Source organism: Brachycentrus maculatus, unplaced genomic scaffold (genome assembly GCF_059751285.1).
Source record: "Brachycentrus maculatus isolate JH-2025_06_01 unplaced genomic scaffold, ASM5975128v1 h1tg000166l, whole genome shotgun sequence".
Taxonomy (NCBI): Eukaryota; Metazoa; Arthropoda; class Insecta; order Trichoptera; family Brachycentridae; genus Brachycentrus; species Brachycentrus maculatus.
In genome coordinates this window covers 206,483-229,406 of record NW_028280919.1, presented here as the reverse complement: position 1 = coordinate 229,406, position 22,924 = coordinate 206,483, and the positions used below count along the sequence as shown (strand labels likewise).

Here is a 22,924-nt window from a genome sequence, read left to right as displayed (position 1 = left end):
AAATTAAAATGGAGTTGTACAAATTAAACGCCCAATCAATAAATAAATTTTTGCTTCTTCTACATTCATGCATCTCTTCATACATACCCTTGTTTTGACTACTTTCTTGCAATGCAAAATGTAATACATTTTTATGAGCAAATAATGTAATACATTTTTACATGATAAGTGTAAATTCATATCATATTAAAAGTGTAAATTCATGTTATTTAAGCTCATTTTATTTATATCTTTGTTTAGAAGGAAGCCCCACAAAACATACAAAAGTCGAAACTGCTAAAATATGTTTTTTTTTATCAATAAACGTATTTATTTATTAATATATTCAACACTGCGCCAAAATAAACAAATTAATAAATAGTTCCTTCACATTTATTGGAATGTGACAAACATAACGTATTTGCATAATATCATCGCTCAACTGACTAACTGTCCTAACTTACACGTTTGCGGAATTTAAGAAATGAAAACTTATAACATGGCGTGCATGTGTTTACTATCATACGCATATCATAGTTTTAATTTTCACCCGTAGATGAAAATATTTGTTAGTTTTCGAAACTAGTCATGTATAATAAAATAAACATATTGAGTTGTTCAATTTGTTTTTAAATAATCAACATGTCATTCCACAAAGTTCATGCCGAATCAATAAATCATACGCATATTTTTCACCGTTAATAAGTATTGAATGAATGCGACTTAATGAATTAAAACAATTCAATAATTATAAGTTGGCATTGAAGTAACGTAGTTTTTTTTTCATTTATATGATTTGCAACATTTTGAGTGTGTCCAAATACTTGTTAACAAATCTGGATTATCTCCAATTACAGGAGTTATTTTTCATATTATTTTTTGACATTTCATCAAAGATGAAGAAAAATATGTAAGCCTGGACATTTACGGGGCTGACGACCGTCATAGGCTGGTTTAAGTGATCACTTTACACACGTTTAACATTCACCAATTCTACCCATGATTGACAACCACACTACTCAAATTCTTGGAAGTTCTATACATTTGTACCAATTTTGAAACATTATTCATGAATCACTAGAACTTCACTAGAGACATCTATTGATTTGATTTGATTTGTGAGTTAGCAAGACAAAACATTCTACAAAAAAGCATCGAAAAATTAGAGGAGCATTGGAGCGAATGTATGAAGGAGACGAGTATGCTGAATAAAATATAATTTCTGTGTGATGTGTGTTTATGTCACTTAGCAAAATAGACTTAATAATTCGTTATGGAAATTATTCTAAAAAGGACCATTAACACCATTTATTACATCATGTGAATCTATAAACAACAAAACAGGTTGATTTATTATTTAATATCGTTAGCGAAATTTCCCCGAAACACGTTTTTAAAACAATCCTCTTTGCATACCAGTTTTATTTCCCTAAATGACTCATTTATCAAATGAAGACACGTTTTTTTGTGACGTACAAGGCTCCGTTATTACACATTACTTAATCCGGATTTTTCAGATCAAAAAGAACACAAAATAAGGAAAAGTTATTACTGCGAATCAGGAAATCGTTACTTTTTAATATTAGATAAAAATATAAATATATAAATAAATTTAAAAGGTTACAATTTCTTTGTGTTCAAAATATTATCTTTGTTATGTGAAGACACCTTTCACAACATTTAATGGATTGTTTTTTTTTTTATATTTTGATATGTTTATGATGAATAAGAATATGGGATCTGGGTATTTACAGGTCTTATGACCTATCATAGACTAGTTAAGTGATCACTTTACACACGTGAAACATTCACTTTTCTATGACAGGTCATAAGCCCTGTAAATACCCAGACTTTCATATTCTTCTTCATCTATGTTGAAATGTCAAAAAAGTAAAAATTACTCCTAAGTGATGAAACTCAGATTTATGAACAAGTATTTTGACACACTAAAAATGTTTTTATTATGTTGTCACCGTGTTTTTTATTTATGGCATATCGCTCACTCCTTTCAAGAACGTCATAAATCAAAATACTTGATTTTTTAGGAGAACGTTTTTAAAGTTTGAAAATATAATACAATACAATGTATTAAAAATAAATATCAAGCAACTTACTGAAATTTTTACTGTGCAACATATCTTTTTAGGTAAAACCTGAAGGTTTTTTCTCCATTTGAAAAATATTTAGTTTATTTAAAAAAATAATTAAACAATACCTTTTCTTCAAAATGCAAAAACAACACTTTCTGCCCTGTAGCGGGTAAATATTAAGTTAAAAATATGCCTCTTTTTCTGGGATATAGTACATTTTCTGGGCATTCCGAAAATATGCACAACTGAAAATTGACGTTTTTTTATTAATGACGTTCTTGAAAGGAGTGAGTGATATGCATTTTGCATCTTGTACCTTTTTTCCAAGAATGTTCTATAATTATATTTTTTATATATTTTATTCATTATATGTATTATGGCTCTTTAGGCATAGCCTGTGTTGAGCCAAAATAATTACAATGTTTACAATATAGTTTTTTTTTAAACTACTAGATTTTATACATTAAAAACATGAATTGAAAGTAAGCAAGAAGACTCTAAAGATGTAGAAGAATCCCGCTTCGGAATACCCCCTCAGACACATGGAACAGATCAATATCCGGCGAGATATTGTTCAGCATAGCGGTGGCTCTTCCTACAGGCATAATCATAGGCAGGTTGGTCCTGTATATTGTATATGTTTTGCCTGTGTACCTCCTAGTAGCCAGGTGAAACTTCTATAAGTACATGTACTAGTATAATATTATTCCGTACGTAGAATAGTTCTTTCACTGTCATTGTAATGTGGCTTGATAAGAATCTTAATTAGATTATGACGTGACTGAAGGAATCCTATTAAACAAATAATATTTAGTACACAAGTCGCATATGTTTGACACTCGATACTAATTTGTACGAGGAAAAAAAAAACAAAAATACACGAGTACATTGAAGATTCAGCCAATTTTGACAAAAAATAAGAAATATTTATAATGTCCAAATTTACTTTTCTCTGTTTTCGTTTAAAAAATAATGTTATTTGATATCCGTAATAATCGAAAAATATTTTATTACGTATAACAACTTTTCATACTTTGAGATATAAAATTAATTTTATAAATCAGATTATTATACTATTATCATTTTAAACTCATTTTCACACATAAAACCACAAAACCCTTTTTTTAAAAAAACAAAGATACACTTGCATAATTTACTAACTATTACGCCGCTTTTCCGCAGGGATAGGCAAAGATAATAGAATGCCACAACACACCTTTTACAACTTATGTTTATACTCGCCTGTCTCAAAGCGAGTATAAACATAATCCACGCGTGGATGCTACACACAAACAGAACAGTGTTACTGTTAACTGGATTAGAGTAGAATGGAGAGGGTCGGGGATTGGCATAATCTCTTTTTTGACGAGTATTTTTAAACATTTTTCGCCTCTTCCACATTCATGCATCTCTTCATATACCGCCGATCATTGCGACTCCTGACTTGACCAATTTCAAGTATTTGAAATACTTGATCATGCCAAGTTTTCCTCCGTCTTACTTTGCTTCTATTTCCAACTTCGCATCATATATTTGAATCACATTTTTTTTTTTTATTTTAGGTACATAGATACCATACTATTATAATTTAAAAGAAAACGTACTTGCATGGTAACAAGCGAAATATTTTACTAAAAAATAAAACATTATCTTATCTTAATTGAACTTTTAACAATGCTTAAAGAATTTTTCCACGCAATCATTGGATAGACAGCATTGTTTTAAATAACATCAAATAATATTAGTTGTATTTATGGACGGTGTTTACAAACTGATATAACAAAACGAAACCTTATACTGTCACTGCATAGTTAGTTGATGACAACGGTTGTGAACCGTATTTTTCCATCTCTTACTTGGTGGTAGTCTATTTTGGATGTATTGAGAGAATAAAATATTTTTTATCATAAAATTCTGGTCAGGAATCAAATAAAAAGTTAATAATAGTAGTAAATAAACAATCGCACTAAACACGTATTTAGACCTATTTAAACAGCAATTTTATGAGATATTTTAAAGAACGATGTCATAAACAATTTTCTTTTGTTATATTTTTATAAACAAGCATTTTAAAATGTGCCCTCGGCACGGTAAACTCAGTCAAAGGCATAATATATTACCACAAAGTTACTGCCGAATCAATAAATGAAAATATTTTTGTAGATTGTGTAAAATTAATAATTAAATTATTTTAATATCATTCGTTGAAGCATATTGTGTATCAAACGTATCATTCGTTGAAGCAATATATGTAATATCATTCGTTGAAGCATATATTTGTTACTGAATGAATAATAGTTGTAAACATCCCGATTATTCCAGTCTATTGTGCGCATATTATGCACATACATATGTATTTTCAATACTTACAAGCGCCCATAATACAGTTATAAAGTTATTTTTAAAACCAATGCGATTCCAGTCGGATTCCTATTCGCATTTTATTTCGGTCAAGTTGGCAAATTAGTAGCGGGAGATTCTCTTATATGACGCCGAAAATACATCAATCATTAAATAGTATATATTTTATTTTTTTCCATTTTTTAGTAATGATTTCCAAGGCGCGTGTTTATCGTACCTTTATTCGCGTAATCAAGAAATGATACGTAGATTTTAATCGTATCCGCGATATACTTTCATATAATATGCAAAGGCGAGTACTAAACACAGCCAGTTCGAGGCATAACCTCGCACGGGTCGTTCCGCATTGCATTCGCATCTGTTCAGTTCAGTTCAGTGCGTTCGCACGCGATATTGGTTTATGTGAACATTAGTGAATAAAACATTCGTACAAATAATGACAGCAGACAGAGTTCGGAGCAAAAAGAAGACGGCGTCCTCCCAGTTTTCAGGCAAGATTTTCAATAAATTGAATCAAGTAACTTAGTCAGTTTAATAGACATTAATTCATCACGCGAAACTCGGCACTGTGGTTGTTATTATTATTCTGTCAATTGATACACTTTGCGACGCAACGAATGGCTAAAAATAATTATTGTAAAACATGCGACGCAGTAAAGGCGCTAATATTACATGTGAATTCATATATGTACATATATATTTTTAATTGGTTTTACAATTTACTTTCTTATTTTTTTAGATGCAATGTTTAATGAAAAGGGAAAGCCACAATCTGCGTGGATATCGTCACTCTACAGCGTGTTGATAGTAATAGCTTCTGCAGTTATCGGATTTACTGCAGCAAGGAATTCTCTCACATGGTAAGCTAAAAACACAAAACAATTTTGTATTTAATGGCCATAATAACAACTCGTTAGTGATTTAAACCACTTATATTTTTCTTTAAATTTCTCATACAAAAATATATATGTATTAAAATATATTCACTACACTAGCAGTAATAATACATATGCATTATGTTCATTTGCATTTAGAATTTGTTTTTAAATACAGCATCCTTATCTGAAATTCTCAAGTCTTGAATTAATTGCTACGCATGCTAAGAAAGAGTATTATATTTTTAAAAATCTCAACTTTTTGAGCATTTTTAAAATGACGCATTTTTTTAAAAATGCGTCATAAAAAGTTTTTTTTCATATTTTTTTTAACATTTTTTACATGTTCAAGATTTTTTTCATATAACACTGTAATTATAAAATATAATATTCTTTCTTAGCGTGCTTAACAATTAATTCAAGACTCTGAAATTTCAGATCAGGATGTTATATTTAAAAACAAATTCTAAATTAAAATTAACAAATAATTCATACGCATTATTACTGCTAGTGTAGTGAATATTTTTTAATATATATTTTTGTATATGAAAAATACACCGTAATTATGAATTTATTCCAATTTATCGGTTTATCTCCGTTCAAACAACTTAATTTAATGCATTGTCACTATGAAACCGACCCTTTTCTACAAGCGTATCGTCAACCCCAGAAAGCTTATATCGTTGTTTTCTAATTTTCACAACATATTTATATTTTTAAAAATCTTTACCCATGCATTTTTCTCATTTTCCTCTGAAAATAACTTATTTCAGTTTTCCAACAAAAAATTCCAAAAATATCATTAAAAAACAGCATAATTAAATAGTAGAGATACTGATGACTAATTTGCGTCAGCAATGATTAAAATAATCACAATAGTCATTTTTTGAATGCTCGTTACCAATTTTAATGAGAAAATAACATTCTTATATTAATATTCAAGCTAAATTATAGCCAGCAAAATAATGGATTTATTTATTCACACGTCAAAAGTAACAAAAAAAGGTACCTTGTATACATTTTAATAAATTTAATATAAATCTTAAACCTACGTCAAAGTTTTTTTTGTACTGACGTGTACCTTTTATTAAAAACATATAAAGAAGTTTCGATAAAAAAAATGTTGATGAATTATAAAGGTTATAAAAGTAAACAACTTTGTTTCAACCACTTTTTTATTATTACTACACTTTAACCTACCGGTTTCGACAACAGCCTTGTCATCATCAGGGTTTATTAAATTCTAAAACATTAAAATACTCATAATTAATTACATTCCCTTACCAAAAACTTCTACACACTCCGTAAAAAATCCTAAATGTTATTTTTATTACGCATCGCGCAGCAACCCCAAATAACAACTAATGAAATTACCCAAAAACAGATTTATATTATCCACTGACACTTCGTGATGGAATTGCATTTTTAATATATTATTAGATTAAAACCAATATTTTTAGGTTTTCCACTTTATTTTTATTTGACCAGCGACCGGGTTTCGTCGTTACCGACACCAGTCTGATGATGTCGGTAACGACGAAACCCGGTCGCTGGTCAAATAAAAATAAAGTGGAAAAGCCAAAAATATTGGTTTTAATCTAATAATATACCCAAAAACAGTATAATTATAAAGGTCCCCCCGACGTCGACTGTTACTTTAGAGTATGTGTCCCTGTCTTGGGAAGCTGTAAACAGCGCCTGTTCTGATCCCCGTCCAATCTCGCATATTCCGGAGCCAGGAGATCTGCCTTCTGCCCACACCTCATCAACCCTCTATTAGGCGCAATAGCTCATCTTCCTCGTCTAAGCACATGCCCCAGATAGGACACCTTCCGGACTTCGATATCAGTCAGCGACTGTCTTTCTACTCTTGCTCATTGGAGCGCATTTGCGCTGCTAACCATATCGGTCCATGGAATCCGTAGCATTTTACGATGTAAACACATTTCGAATACCTCTAACCGTTTCAAAGTGCTTTTTTGACCAATTTTAACTATGTCAAAAAATTATCCTCTTTAATTTATGTTATTAAAATGTTGATGAGCTATATTGCTCACTATCAACTTGAAGATATATGTAAATATGTTGTTAAGCTAAATAAATTCCCAACTGGATAAAACAGTCACCGAAGATTATTCCATTTTTGGTCCATTACGTTTGGTATAAAATTATATTTTGAATTTTTATGACTAGATTTTTTTCATACTTTGGCCCCATTTATAAATTATTTATATTTTCATAGTATCAAAGTATTACGTTTGGAATTTCTCAATTCTATTGATATCTCTTTACACGCGTATTGCATTCACTATTTTATTTTACCCATGATTGACGACCACACTAGTCAATTTTCAGGATTTTTATTTATGCTTCAATTGAACCGTATTCTACATGCTGGGTTCAGTATTTTATTTTGGTCATTATTTATTTATTTACGGCCAAACCTGATTTACAAAAACATGTAACATAGTCAGAAGATCAAGTATCGTACATGGAAAATATAGCGATATTTGAATAGTAGTAGTTTATGGACATCGAATAGAACTTAATTTTGGGATCAAACTTAAGAGACAAAAATTGTAATGTAACTTGTTCAATAATCTGGATGATCTCCAATTATAGCACTTATTTTTCATATTATTTTTTGACATCTCATCAAAGATGAAGAAGAATATGGAAGTCTGAAAATGAGATATTTTCTGGCGTTTCTCATGTATGTGATTATAATCCTGGATTCGGACCTCACATACTAATAAAAGAGTTTCTGCTTAATTAAATAGTTATTTTCATCTCACCAATAGATGTCTCTAGTGAAGTTCTAGTGATTCAAGAACAATGTTTCGAAATTGGATCATATACATACATCCAAGAATTTAAGTAGTGTGGTTGTCAATAATGGGTAGAATCGGTGAATGTTACACGTGTGTAAACTTCCATATTCTTCTTCGTCTTTGATGAGATGTCAAAAAATAATGTGAATCAATAACTTTATGGTAAATAATACATATTTTTTGTTCGTTTGTTTTCTATAAAATTCTCTCTGTAATTGGAAATTCTAAGTAAACAAAAAAAGGCAATAACAACAAAACGCGAGAGTTTCCTCTTACACTCGTAGTTAAAATCGAATGATAATTTAAAATATATAAAAAAGCGTAAAATTATAGCACATACATTTATGATTACATTAAGTTTGCGTAAAAGAAGATAACCTTTTAAGGTTATAAGTTACAAAGAGCAAATTCTTAAGACTTTGCTCTTTGTTTTTCGCAAGATAAGTAAAATAACACAATATGATAATTTTAAAAATATGCTTATCTGCAAAATGGCGGTATTCAGTCTTCTTGTTGAACAGTTGATATTGAAACAAAAAATATAAACACAAAAATATCCTAACCATCTGGTTTCTGATTCTCCTCACTTCATTTAAAATCAGAAAATTATCATCGCTCTATACTCATGTGCCGAAACGTGATATAAACGCAACTTATTTCGTTGTTTATCGAAATTTCCAACGACAAAGAGTTCAATTTTGGAAAACTCTTTGATTACTGCACATGCTATGTATGCATGTCTATGCTTTCACTTGATGATGGATTTGTTTTTTTTTCAATATAATTTTTTAAAAATATATTTATTTGCTTAATGGCGGTATTTAGTGTTTTTGTTGAAAGTTTTTGCTGATATTGAAACGAAAAATCAACAAAAAAAAATATACTTACCAGATTCTTGCCTCATTCTTTTTAAATCGTAAAATTATTGTCGTTCTGTACTACAAGTACTGAAAAGTGATATAAACGCAACTAATTTCGTTATGTTGGACGAAATTTCCAACGCCAATAAGTTCAAATTTAGAAAACTCTATAATATCTGCACTTTTTCTATGGTTTTACTTTGTGATAGATTTGTTTTTAGATCAAATAATTGGTGTTTACTCGACTTTTTATGATTCTTTACTAGAAGAAAAAAAATGTTTTCTTGACTGAAAATGTCAAATATACCTACGCCATTCCTATGCTTAATGTGCGAATGTTGTTGGCACAATGGAGAATTGAAATCGCGTGACATTACAGGGTTTTTATTTTATTTGATTGTTTTTCATTATATTTATTTATTTATTTTTGACATCTCATCAAAGATGAAGAAGAATATAAAAATCTGGGCATTTACGGGGCTGACAACCGTCATAGGCTGGTTTAAGTGATCACTTTACACACGTGTAACATTCACCAATTCTACCCATTATTGACAACCACACTACTCAAATTCTTGGAAGTTCTATATATATGAACCAATTTTGAAACATTATTCTTGAATCACTAGAACTTCACTATAGACATAGTATATATAAAACTTCCAAGAATTTGAGTACTGTGGTAATGATTAGAATTGGTGAATGTTACACGTGTGTAAAGTGATCACTTAAACCAGCCTATGACGGTCGTCAGCCCCGTAAATGCCCCTCCAGACTTCCATATTCTTCTTCATCTCTGATGGGATGTCAAAAAATAATAAGAAAACATTTAGTTATTCTTGCAAAATTCTCTTAAATAATATCTACAAAATTATAAACTATTATCCTTATAATAAAGAATTAGAAAATGTATTAGAGTGCTATGTTATATATATGTATAATGAAACGTCTATGGATTCACAATATTATTCGTACTACCCCTGATCTTATAATATAAATTGATTTGGCATGTGGAATAACATGATCATTTAAGTATACAAATAAAACACCCGTATAAAACCACTTTTGATTTTATTAATATAAACACGACTAGTTTCGAGAACTTCAGATGTTTTCATCAAAAGTTTAAAAAGACAGGTCGAATGTGGTATATTATTCAATTGTAATTTTTATATTTCAATAACCTATAATCTATTGATATGTCGCTATTTGATTATGTTTCTAACAATGCATAATTATTGAAAAAACAAAATTACGCATTACACACCACAAACAATGTTATTTTCACAAGTTACGCGCAAAAAATAAGAGAACAAATTTGAATAACTGCCAATTTTAAAACAAACAATGTCTGTATACATATTAAAATCAGGGATGGAAAGAAAAAAAAAAGCGTTTTTTATTATGGATTTTGATAAGCTGTTTTCAGATTAAACATGTTTTAACGTATTTGGTACACATCAAAACAATTTATATATTCTGTAAACAGAGTATAAAGAAGTCATAGAATTAGAGTAACTGGGGCAAAAGATAAAACCCCTTCAGTTTTTAAATATATCAGAATCAGTCCAATTTTTTATAACGTTATTTCTCTTCCTCGGCTTAAGGATCACATTAAATTCATAAATTAATGTGAAATCAATCCTGAAATTATTCATACCCATTTTCATATATAGAGAGAAAATTATGACTATTATGCCTGACTGAGTATTACACCCACCGCTTATTCAAGCCGTAATAAAATGTTATTATTATTTTAATTTTTATTATATAATATATAAATAAAGAAGTTATTTAATAGCATAAAAATATTAAAGACAAAATTCATTTTTACATCACTTTGACCTTCGTTTAGGAATTATTAATATAAAATTAATGTACGTATTCAACTTATGCGGAAATATACGCATGGATGACCCCTAAACGAGCGCCTAGTGTAGGGTTGCCATGCGTCTCGGTATACTGGGACATGTCTCCGGCTTAGAAACTCTATACCTGTCACCCCGGTTGGCTCAACAAATGAGCGGTGGATTTTTTAAAAATCGTAATCAATTTCAACATGGCTTGTTCTGAATTTCACAAACATATTATGGGGAGACCGGAGCTTCTAAACCTGGTCAAACAGACAGAAAAATATAAGAAAGGTTAAGTTTTTTTTTCAATATTAATATTATTTATTATATCGGACACTGGATTATTCGCCCTTCAAATAAGATGTCAATTTTAAAGGTGTCTTAACTCGATATGAAACATGTATCATTCTTTCCTGTTTAATGAAAGAAGATGCAAGTCTGAGCATCCCAGTGATTACGGCCTTGCATTTACAACAGATATCTTTTCTCGTGCGCGTATGTCATACGGATTAGCGCGGAATGGTGGAGAAAAGCCACGCGTATCACGTACGTTCGTATGTGAAGGGCAATTAAAAGAATAACCCGCAAAGCGTCTATTTTAGATGCTTGTCTGCAGGTAGGATAGTAAGGATAGGGAAGGTTAATGTGAAAAATACATCAGAAACACCCAGACCAATTGAAAATAAATCTTTCTTGAATTCATTTTGTAACTGTCAGGAATCAAACCGGCGACGCCAGTTTCGTAGTCGAGCGTCTACCCAACTTCGCCACGGCGCCTGTCAATATGTATAGCACGTGTTCTACGTCTTATTATTATTAATAAAAAAAACTAAGGCAACAAAAAGTACTCGTTTGTTATACTTATGTTTTCCTTTTTAGGTAGGTAGGTACTTAGGTACCAACCAAATACTATGGACAGCATTCTCACTCAATACTCTCTTTTCTAACATACTCTTTATACACAACATACTTTTCATGAGTTTTAATTTATGTCCCGGTCAGTACCTCGACTATTATGGCAACCCTAACATAGTGATTAGGCCCTAGTCTAATCGCAGTTGCTTCAAAAGTAATACTTCTATATATGTAGTTTAGAACAGGTTCGGATAATGGATAAATATCACGATGTGTGATTATTGGCTAATAAATTAATTTGAAAAATCATCTATAGGTAGAATTCTTGTTGAAATATGTAGAGAAATAAGGGATATATGAAGGTTTAAATTGTAGATATTTTTATAAAACGAAAAACGTGCGTTCGCATACGTAATCAAATTTCCGTCATGAAACGTTTAATGACGTCATATGGTTTATTGTCTATGGTTTATAAAGCTGTAATAGTAGTAATAGCTGTAATAGGAGCTGCAATGTAGTGTGGATTGTTTGTTTACCACTATACTATACTACCATTTGTGTAATACAAATATGAGGGGAGGGGGTGGGAGGGTGGACCATAGACATCAACAAATAGAGCCGCCAATAATTTAGCAATGTTACCAATATTAAAATAACTCCATCGTTTCTGTGACCTCATTCATTGCCAACTTACGAAAATAAGGTTTTTTCGATGGCGAATTTTACAAAATAAAATGGTGAGTGAAAATATTAATATATCGGCTGTTATAAACACAAAACGAGTCTAATACAATTCTTTATAAGTTGAGTATGTTAAATTAGATATTCCTCCCGTCTGACAAAGATCCAGTCGCAATACATGCCGCACCGCATCGTAAATTTACGGATTGAAGGCCTTTGCTTTACATTGATATTAAGCCATATCGTCTTGCGACTGTTTTATTCAATATGCAGTGGGCCGTTGACCTAGAAGTAAACGTTCAAGTACAGGTTCAATCACTTTCAACGGGTAGGTACCTACCTATTCGTAATTTGTTGAAATCTATGGCAATAAAAAAAACTAAACTGAAATCGAAATTTGAAAAAACAATCTATGGAAATAAAGTTTTTCAATTGTTTTCATATACATTCGAAAACGCGCGTATTTTTATCTGTGTATTTTTATATAAATAAAAATGAGAATGTTCGTTTGATAAAAATCTTAAAATTCCTACGACAATGTTTTTACCTGTAACAGTTAAAAAAAATCACAAATATATAAAAACATGTTTTCACAAATATATAAGTAAATGATTCTTTATAAAAAAATGTTAATATTTGTACGTTCAAAATCTTAAAACTCCTAAAATTATTCACCGATTGCTTTGAATTTTTTAAACAACGTTGGATTTGAGTACGCGCTTGTTTTTATCTATAAATAAATTAAAATGTAACATGATTTTTTTACCACAATGATAGTGCCATCTGTTGAAGGTAGCATCAACACACATAATACTTAACATTTCTCATGACAGACAGCGCGCTTCTAATATTGCAGCTGTCAAGAAGCACGATGTCTGCCATGAGCAATGTTTGGTATTTCTCTCGTTGCTGTTACGTTTAAAAGATGGCGAAGCCATTATCATAAAAAATCTGTTTGAAATAAATAATGCTTTTACCTATCACAGAAAACAAGTTTTTTTTTAGATGGAAGTTGAATTTATTATTTACCATGCTTATCATGCACACAAGGTGATAACAACAGGTTAATATGAAATTAGGTTAATTTCCTGACTTGTACTCTTTGTGACCCCCGAGAATGCAGAAACGTCTGCAAAAGTACAATATATTTATACTTATCTTCTTCTTCCGACCCGTATCTGCATCCAATGGTGCATAAGGCACTGCATCATATTGACGCAGTGTTATCTTGATCGTTAATTACATGAAGGCAAGATGATCACTCCAGCGTTTCAGGGACCAGTTCAGGGTAAAATCACTAATATTTATTTTCACACCCCCAGGAAATCGAACCTGGGACCTCCAGCATGGTAGCTAAGCACGCTAACCATTATACCACGGAGGTGGACACAATAGATATATGGCATAATAACCCAAAAATAAGCTATGAATTAATGATCATCTGAAATAATGAATAGTATTGATTAAATTCGATAAGTAGGTTTTTTTTAATTATATGACCTTACAACTTTTTACTTATATTATGTACATATTTATTCTAATATATAATATTAAAAGATAGATGATACATGGTAACAAAGAAAATTTTAATTATTGAAATTTGTGATTGATTGTTAAATATGTTTATGTTCTAAAACAATGTTAAATCACATAATTTATCAAATTAATCACACGATAACAATTATCTTTAAATAGTTAAATAATCTGCGGATATTAATTCTAAAATTTGACATATTGATTAACGTCACTATTATCTGTATTCACAAATTTTGTTTTCAGAAATCGGATCTATAAAAAAACAAAATTATGATGGAAAAAAATACACAACTATGATTAACATTAGGCAATATGGTTGCTATAGAGTGGCGCAAACTTAATCACCCTATCGGAAGACGTTATAATTTTTACGTCAATCATAATAAAAAATTAATAATAAACCATATCCGCTCCCTAGGTGGAGCATATGGAGTCCACAAACTGTCTCCAGGCTTTTCTGTCGGCTGCCAGCTCCCTTGCATCCTCCCAAGTCAGATCCGCGTACTAAGCTTTGAGAATAGGTGTTTGCGGAGAATTTTAGGCGTGCGGTGGTTTGACTTTGTGAGGAATGAAGAGATGAGGCGTAGGACGCAGCAAATATTGGTCACAACTGTCGTCAAGAAAAGGCGATTCAGTTGGCTTGGCCATGTACTCCGCATGCCTCCTGAGAGCCTTAATCAAGCTTGCCTTTTTTACAAGGCATCAGGTTCGCGCCGCCCAGGACGACCATGCTGACAATTCGTCGGCAGTTCTCGTCAGAACTACGTCAATCATATTTGATGTTTATTATACAATCAACTAGACAGCTGCAGTTTACAAATGTATTTAGGGTTGGTAAAATTAATCATCTAATTTTGTTTTTGAATAACTTTTTAAATAATAGAAAAAAGATTTTGAGTGGTGGAAATATTTATTTGGACCTTTACATTTTTTCTGTTATGTGGAAAAGATGACGTCTGTTAAGTGGCCGCCGCCAGTGTTGATACACATTTGTGACCGTTTTATTAATTTATTTGTATACTGCAGCTGTCTTGTTTACAAGTGTCAAATACAATTGACGTTCGTCGCCATTTGCAAAAATTATAACATCTTCCGATAGGGTGATTGATTTTGCGCCACCTGTAGAATCTCTTATTTTCCTTTACGATTCAATTCATCAATAAATAAAATATAACAATTCTACCTTACGGACCTTTAAAAAGACACTGTTTATTGCATATTGGGGCTATTTTATGAAAGTGGTAAACGATTATTTTATCATAAAAAAATACTGTAAAAAAACAAAACTGTGTTATGTCACTCAACTCGGATCTATCATTATGCCATTAATTTTCGCAATTTTTAGCATACGAATGGCGTGTGTTTGACATTCTCAGAAAGTATAACGATACTTTTAAGCTAATATTGGTCAGGAATCGAAAAATTAAAATTATATCGTAGTCATACAGGAGAAAGTGACCAAGTGCATTTGTTTACAAAAACGTAATCATTGACTATTTGATATCTTACTAGCTTAATATTGCCCTGAAAAAATCCCAAAGGATTTTAAACTTAGAAGTATAATATATTGACTTGTTAAAAATGACTAACTGCATTTTTGTTTATTTCCTTGCCAAGCAAAAGTGACTTAAATGACCCTCCTGAACATTTTACGTTTTGGTAGTTGGTCACTTTCTCCTGTACGACTACGATATGCATTAATAACAAAACCAGCGACGTCTCTTGAAGGAACGAAAGCATAGAGAAAGAACACAAATAATGGATATATACAAATTTCTACCTATTATTGTTGAAAACTTTTTTTACCATAACGTAGCGGGGTGCATTTAAGTGGATTTCATAAGAATATGGGATGGGAAACAATATATGTGCATATTAATTAGGCAAGGGTAGAAAACAGGAAGTCAGTTTTGCCTTTTCATTTTTTCGTATGGACTTCATACAAAGTAATTTTTTACAGGTTTTACAACTGTGTTTTTAAAGGTACCTAATAATCTATATAACAAAAAAATTACTTAATTTATCAATTTCAGGCATCTTCAGAGATTTTGGGGTGCATCAGGTGACTTCTGGCAATCGCAATGGGATTATTTCTTAGATAATATCAGTAAGTATCTTTTTAATTGGTAGAGTAAATTTATTTTGAATGTATACTTAAAGTACTTTCAAATATAAAATAAAAAATATTATCTTATGTATTAAATTTCTTTTTTTTCTTTTTAGCGGATTCTAAATTGGTGTTATGGGTCGTTATTCCAAACGCACTTACCATTGGTCTATACTGGGGACTTGGGTTACTTTATGCCTATATGGATATAGAAAATAGACCTGTTTTCATGAGAAAGTACAAAATTCAACCAGGAATGAATGAACCACTTGAGAGAGCCAAATTTTATAATGTAAAGTTGCACCTTTTTCTATTGTATGAATTCAAAATTTGCATTACTAAATAAGCAAACTTCTATTACAATATGAAATTCTGCAGTAATATTATTTGTATTTTGTGACAAAAAATACTAAGTATGTGTTTTATATCTAATCAACCTACTTGTCCGCCTCCGCCTGGAGGTCCCAGATTGGATTCCCAGGGGGGGGGGGTTAAATAAATATCGTAGTTATACAGGAGAAAGTGACCAATTGCATTTTTTTATGTGATCATTGACTATTTGATATCTTACTAGCTTAATATTGCCTTGAAAAAATCCCAAAGAAGTATAATATATTGACTTGTTCAAAATGACTAACTGCATAGATGTTTATTTACTTGCAAAGCAAAAGCGACTTAAATGGCCCTCCTGAACATTTTACGTTTTGTTAGTTGGTCACTTTCTCCTGTACGACTATGATATGAGTGATTTTTTTACTCTAATATTTATTCAATATTACTCTGGACTGGTAACTGAAGCGGAGGACTGATCACATTTCCTTAATGTGTTAACGATTAAGATAACACTGCGTTTATATGATGCAGTGCCTTATGCACCATTAGGGTGCAGATAAGGGTTTGAAGAAGAAGAAGATGAAATAATCAAACTTGTAGTACAATATTTAACTCTGTAGTAATATTATTTGTATTTTGTGACAAAAATTACTAATTTTGTGTTTCATATCTAATAAACCCACTTGAAATGCCTTTAAATGGTCTTGTAATGCATAATAAATAATGAAATTAGTCGGTTTATTATATTATTGATTGTTTTCAGGCTGTAAAGGTTGTGCTTTATAATCAATTTGTGGTTGGGATTGGATTCAGTTTGTTGACATATTATGGAATGACACTTGATGGATTCCCTCCAACTCGAACACTCCCTTCATTCCCCCGTGTTCTCGTTCATCTTGTTATTTTGATTTTATGTCAAGAAACCGGCTTTTATTATTCACACCGGTAAGTGAAATTAAAAAATATATATAGATATTTATTTGTATAACATTGAAAAAAAAACAACATAATATTTTTTATGGTAATCTACTTTTCTGATCTTATTTTATGAATATATCATTTGTATGTAAACAGTTTTTGTCAAAAGAAATTTCTATGAAAAATGTATGACCAATACCTCATGTGATGAATATTTGTTTGTTTTAAGTGTGTGAATAGGGCTATAGAAGTGGTGAAAAATATCATCACCATATAAGCATCATGGTGTAGTGATTGTGCTTCAGAAGAGATGGTACTGATCTCGAAACCTTAACATACATACTGTTTACTAATGTAACTAACATTTTGTAAGATTCTAATTATTCTGTCATTTTGAAAATGACTGAAGATGCATCATTTGTTTGAATTTTTATAAATATTAAAATCTTTTTCTTCTAGGCTCCTTCACCATAAATTCTTCTACAAACACATTCACAAGAAGCATCACGAATGGACCGCACCAATAGCTGTGATTGCCGAATACTGTCACCCGATAGAGCATGCAGTCTCCAACATACTTCCCTTGGTTGCCGGAATCTACATCACCCAGTGCCATGTCACCACGGCTTGGCTGTGGTTTTCTATGGTTATAGTGGGAACCCTTAACGATCACTCCGGATACCACTTGCCATTCCTGCAGAGCCCCGAATTCCACGACTTCCACCATTTGAAGTGAGTATCCTATTTTAAATTTTTAGCAAAAAATTCATGAAAAAAGCAAAGCAGCCGTGTTCATGGTCCAATACACGATACATTACAATTTATTTTTTGACACCTCATCAAAAATGAAGAAGAATATGGATGTCTCGGCATTTACGGGGCTGACAACCGTCATAGGCTGGTTTAAGTGATCACTTTACATACGTGTAACATTCACCATTTCTACCCATTATTGACAACCACACTACTCAAATTTTTGGAAGTTATATATATATATATGAACCAATTTTGAAACATTGTTCTTGAATCGCTAGAACTTCACTAGAGACATCTATTGGTGAGATGAAAAGAAGATTTGTATCGAGCAGAAACTCTTTTATTAGTATGTTAGGTCCAAATCCTGGATTATAATCACACACATAAGAAACGCCAGAAAATATCATTTTCACTTTTATTATTTAAGCTTATAATTTGACCAGATAATTTATTTACAACATTTTGAGTGTTCACAAATCTGGATTATCTCCAATTATAGGAGTCATTTTTCATATTATAATATGAAAAATAACTCCTACAATTGGAGATAATTCAGATTTGTGAACAAGTATTTGGACACACTCAAAATGTTGTAAATACATTACAATAATAACTCTAGTATGTTTACTGCATACCTCAATGTGATAGTTATCTTTTTATTTACTTATTGATAACATATGACTTTATCCATGGAAAAATAACATGTAACATAAGCAAGTCAGATAAAACATGAAAATCAGATATTATAAAGCCATATTGTTTATTCTTATTATATCCTTACTTTTTTCCTTTTTAGGACTTTTTTTACACCTAGCCTAATGTTATTTTAGCTAATATTTTTGTATTAATTTTTTTTTTATGATTTGAAGTTTTGATAGATAGCATTTGTGCTAGCACACTTGTCTCAAAATACACTGAAAAAATAGTTACTACTACGGTAAAAGCTTGTTTAATTGAAATAGACGACCAGCTTTATAATTTGAAAAAAATACTGTTTTTTCATATGGGCCATATCTACTGATGCACGACAATGTTTTCATAGTATTTGACAAAAAGCAGCACCTGTAATCGGCATTGTTAACCTTTCCAGGAGTATGGTCGTATATATACGACCAATACAAAACATGATTTATATCAAAATTGCCAATGATGCGATAAATCATGTTTACTGGTGTAAATGTTTTTTTTTTATTATTAAAGTCGATTCTATAAGCAACATATTCAAGAAAATATGTTGCTCATAGCATCGACTATGATATAAATTATAAAAAGAAAAAAAATATTTTAAAAAAAACTCGCTCCTCGACAGGTTAAGAAATGTTCCATGTATTTTTACTTTTTTATTATAAAAAGGTAAATTTATTAAAATTTTTGGAAGAATTTGCATTCAAATTTTCTTGCGTTTGTTTTTTTAAATTGGACTGGAATTTCAAAATACTTTTAAAACTATGGCAAAATTTAAACTATTTTTGAATTGATAAGCTTTTAGTGTACCAATATTCTCATTATTTTTTTTAGGTTCACTCAGTGCTACGGGACTCTCGGATTCCTAGACAGGCTACACAGTACGGATGATTTATTCCGCAGATCTAAAGCCTCTAATAGAAACATCCGGTTAGTTGGATTAACCTCGGCCAGGGAAATCTTCCCAGATGAAGAAAAATCATAAATTCGTGGAGACATAACACATAATGCCAATGTTGTTTTAACTATAAAAACATAATTATAAAGGTACAATATCAACAAAGGCTGGAAACTATAAAAATATTAGAGACTAATTTGCCTTGTTATATGCCACACAATGAAATTTGGTTGAGTATAACATTATTTTTCTTGTAACCTCATCTGCAACTAGCGGCGAATAAGGCACAGCATCGCATCGACGCAGTGTAACCTTGTCTGGAACAAAGAACCACCGCATTACATGAAATAAAAAATCCCTGTATATATAATTTTAAAACGGGTTAAAGACAATATCATATTATTTGGTGGCAATGATTTTTATGTGTAAGTGCTATAACATATTGGAAATGGTATTGTTAAGTAATTTTGAATAGGGAAATTGGAAATAATACACATTATTTCTTAAATGAAAAACAAATTGCACTTTTACATATTATTCAAAAATAAATAATTTAAGAAATTATTGGTATAAAAAAATTTTTTCATGTCGTAGGTTTGCAATCCCTAGTAAAAAAAATGTATGTTTTTATGATAATTTTACTATGCCGCCATGGTTTCTTGTTGGGTAAATGAAAAAATATAAACAAATGTTATGAGTGATAGTCATTTGAGTGTTGATTGTGATACTAGTTATAGGTATATTGTATGAAACATGACAGGTTATTTGATATGCTCTATTCCATCCAAAAGCTAGAATAGTGTGAACCTCAGAGTAAACAATAAACCCTTAATCAAAGTGATCAGTCCAATGGTTCAAATACCAGTGAAGGGTGATTGACGGAAATATCAATGCGCTTAAAATTTTTGTAGATTTCACGGGTAAATGTGTTAATCTATTATATTTCTAAAATATTAGCTGAATTAAACGAAAATTTAGTTTCTGTTTATACATTATTGTTTTTGAAATAAAAATTAAAGTGAAAATCATAACTATATTGATTGCGAATATAGGACTTATTATTTGTGATTTTGCAGAGAGAATTGGTCAATTATTATGCTTTTTTCTCATATTACTATGTTTTTTATTTGCAATTATTATATTACATACAAATTTATGTATATTTTTCTAGGCCGAGCTAGCCCATTATCAAAAATTACAATTAAGTTGTGGTAGAGTTAGCCAGAACCTAAAAACTCAATTAGTGAGTCTACCCATGGGACCACAACCCGATTCTTGTGATACATAATTTTGTTTCATTACTTCTTATCTAGTCTTGGTTATTGACTACTAAAATTCTCATAAATTGTTGGGATTGGGTGGGTTATACATTCCTACCAGTTTTTTGGATGGTTTAGTGTATGAATATGTACCATTTTTTTCCAAATCAACTTATGTATGAGGGCAACTGTAGAACAGTTATATAATAAGTAGTCCAAACCAAAAAGGGTTAATATAATAAGCAATATTATTTAATCAAACTTCATATTTGTATATTTTATTTTTGATAAAATAAATGATTAAAAAAAACAAATTATACTATTTATTTCATTAAACCTATGAATTTTACAACTGTATATTTTAAGTTAAAAGGGGTTATTTTATGAAACAAAAAAATTGTTGTTACTTGTGAAACTTTAGGTGGATTATTGCTCAGTTTTTAATATGGGTGTGATTAAGTGCTCAGTTTATATTACAACAACAAAAAAACGTTCATATTCAAACCCGTAGATAGAAACATCTGTAGCTTCCAAAACTAGTCATTAAAATACTATTTAACACTTATTTATTTTTTTACAAAAATGTTAATAAAATTAGTATATAACCACTCACCGAGATTTTTACGTCTACCGGTTTCGAGACGTACCCGTCTCTTCGTCAGGACAATCACTAACACAGCATGCAAACAATACTACCCTTCACCACCATAGCACCATTTACACACTCAAAACTACACAAAATGTCTAACACATGCGATTTTTGGTCGACCCGAAGACCAACATGCACTATAGTTTTCAATACAGACATGCGTTACGAGCCGAGGTTAAACGTATATTAGAATTAGACTAGGAATCGAATCTATTTATATACTTGTAGGATGAGAGGAGTGGGGGGGGTTCGAATTGGATATTGACGAATCGTGTTTAATCGATGTCGAATCAAACAATGGACTATATGTAAAATTTATTTGGTTGTTAATTAGAGGAATATTATTTTTAAGTGCTTTCCTAATATAAAAAATCTCCATATTATTTAGTTTTAACCCTTTATTATTAGTGTTTAATATTTTTACTCCCGTGTCTTTTTTGAAGACGTGATTTGATTCTATGAGGTGATTGGCAAATTCGGAGAAGTTATTATTGTTTAGACATCGTATGTGTTCTTTTATTCTGGTATTAAAATTACGCGACGTTCTACCAATATATTTCGAAGGACAAGAATCACAAGTTAATTGGTATATACCAGAATTGTCTAGGATATTATTTTTATCTTTATTATTTAAACCGAAACTCGAAACCGGTAGACGTAAAAATCTCGGTGAGTGGTTATATACTAATTTTGTTAACATTTTTGTAAAAAAAATAAATAAGTAAAAATGACTAACCACAAAGTAAATGCTTTAAATATTAATAATATTGAGAATACTATTTAACACTTAAGTGGTAAAAATCAAATGTTTTATTTATAATTTCATCATGTCTTACCATAAAGTGAATGCCGAAATAAAAAATAACAAAACAACAATTTATTAAGTTTCTAGCAAGGATAAAATACAGTAAGACTTTGGTAATTACTGTTTCCATATTAAGTGGTAGTGTTGGGATTTCCCAAATTCGCACCCGTATTAGTTTTCTCCAAAATGATTTAAGCACATTTTTGTTGCTTCGAAACTCACGTGTAGTCTCGCGCTCATTTTATATCATTAAAATATGAATAAAGAAATATATATATATATATATATATATATATATATATATATATATATATATATATATATATATATATAATATATATATATATATATATATATATATATATATATATATATATATATATATAATTATATATATAATTATATATATATATATATATATATATATATATATATATATATATATATATATATATATATCGTAGTCATACAGGAGAAAGTGACCAACAAAACATAAAATGTTCAGGAGGGCCATTTAAGTCACCTTTGCTTGGCAAGAAAATAAACATCGACGCAGTTAGTCATTTTCAACAAGTGAATATATTGTACTTCCAA

The 22,924-nt window shown here is 30.5% G+C and overlaps 1 protein-coding gene across 1 annotated transcript; it reads left to right on the top strand.

Annotated features, from left to right (window-relative positions):
• The first annotated feature begins 4,741 nt into the window (after positions 1–4,741).
• LOC148308397 (fatty acid hydroxylase domain-containing protein 2-like) lies at positions 4,742–21,190 on the top strand. Its single transcript, XM_088261739.1, has 7 exons — positions 4,742–4,921; positions 5,170–5,290; positions 15,955–16,028; positions 16,145–16,320; positions 17,125–17,306; positions 17,739–18,011; positions 19,554–21,190. The coding sequence occupies exons 1-7, from the start codon at positions 4,867–4,869 to the stop codon at positions 19,702–19,704; spliced, it is 1,032 nt and encodes a 343-aa protein (XP_088117865.1). The 5' UTR covers positions 4,742–4,866; the 3' UTR covers positions 19,705–21,190.
• Positions 21,191–22,924: the final 1,734 nt, after the last annotated feature.

Excerpts from the sequence above, each read along its gene's own strand:
- LOC148308397 (XM_088261739.1), top strand. The coding sequence starts at position 4,867 with ATGACAGCAGACAGAGTTCGGAGCAAAAAGAAGACGGCGTCCTCCCAG. Across the intron at positions 16,029-16,144 it reads TTATTTCTTAGATAATATCA|CGGATTCTAAATTGGTGTTA; the intron begins GTAAGTATCTTT and ends TTTTCTTTTTAG. Across the intron at positions 17,307-17,738 it reads GGCTTTTATTATTCACACCG|GCTCCTTCACCATAAATTCT; the intron begins GTAAGTGAAATT and ends TTTTTCTTCTAG.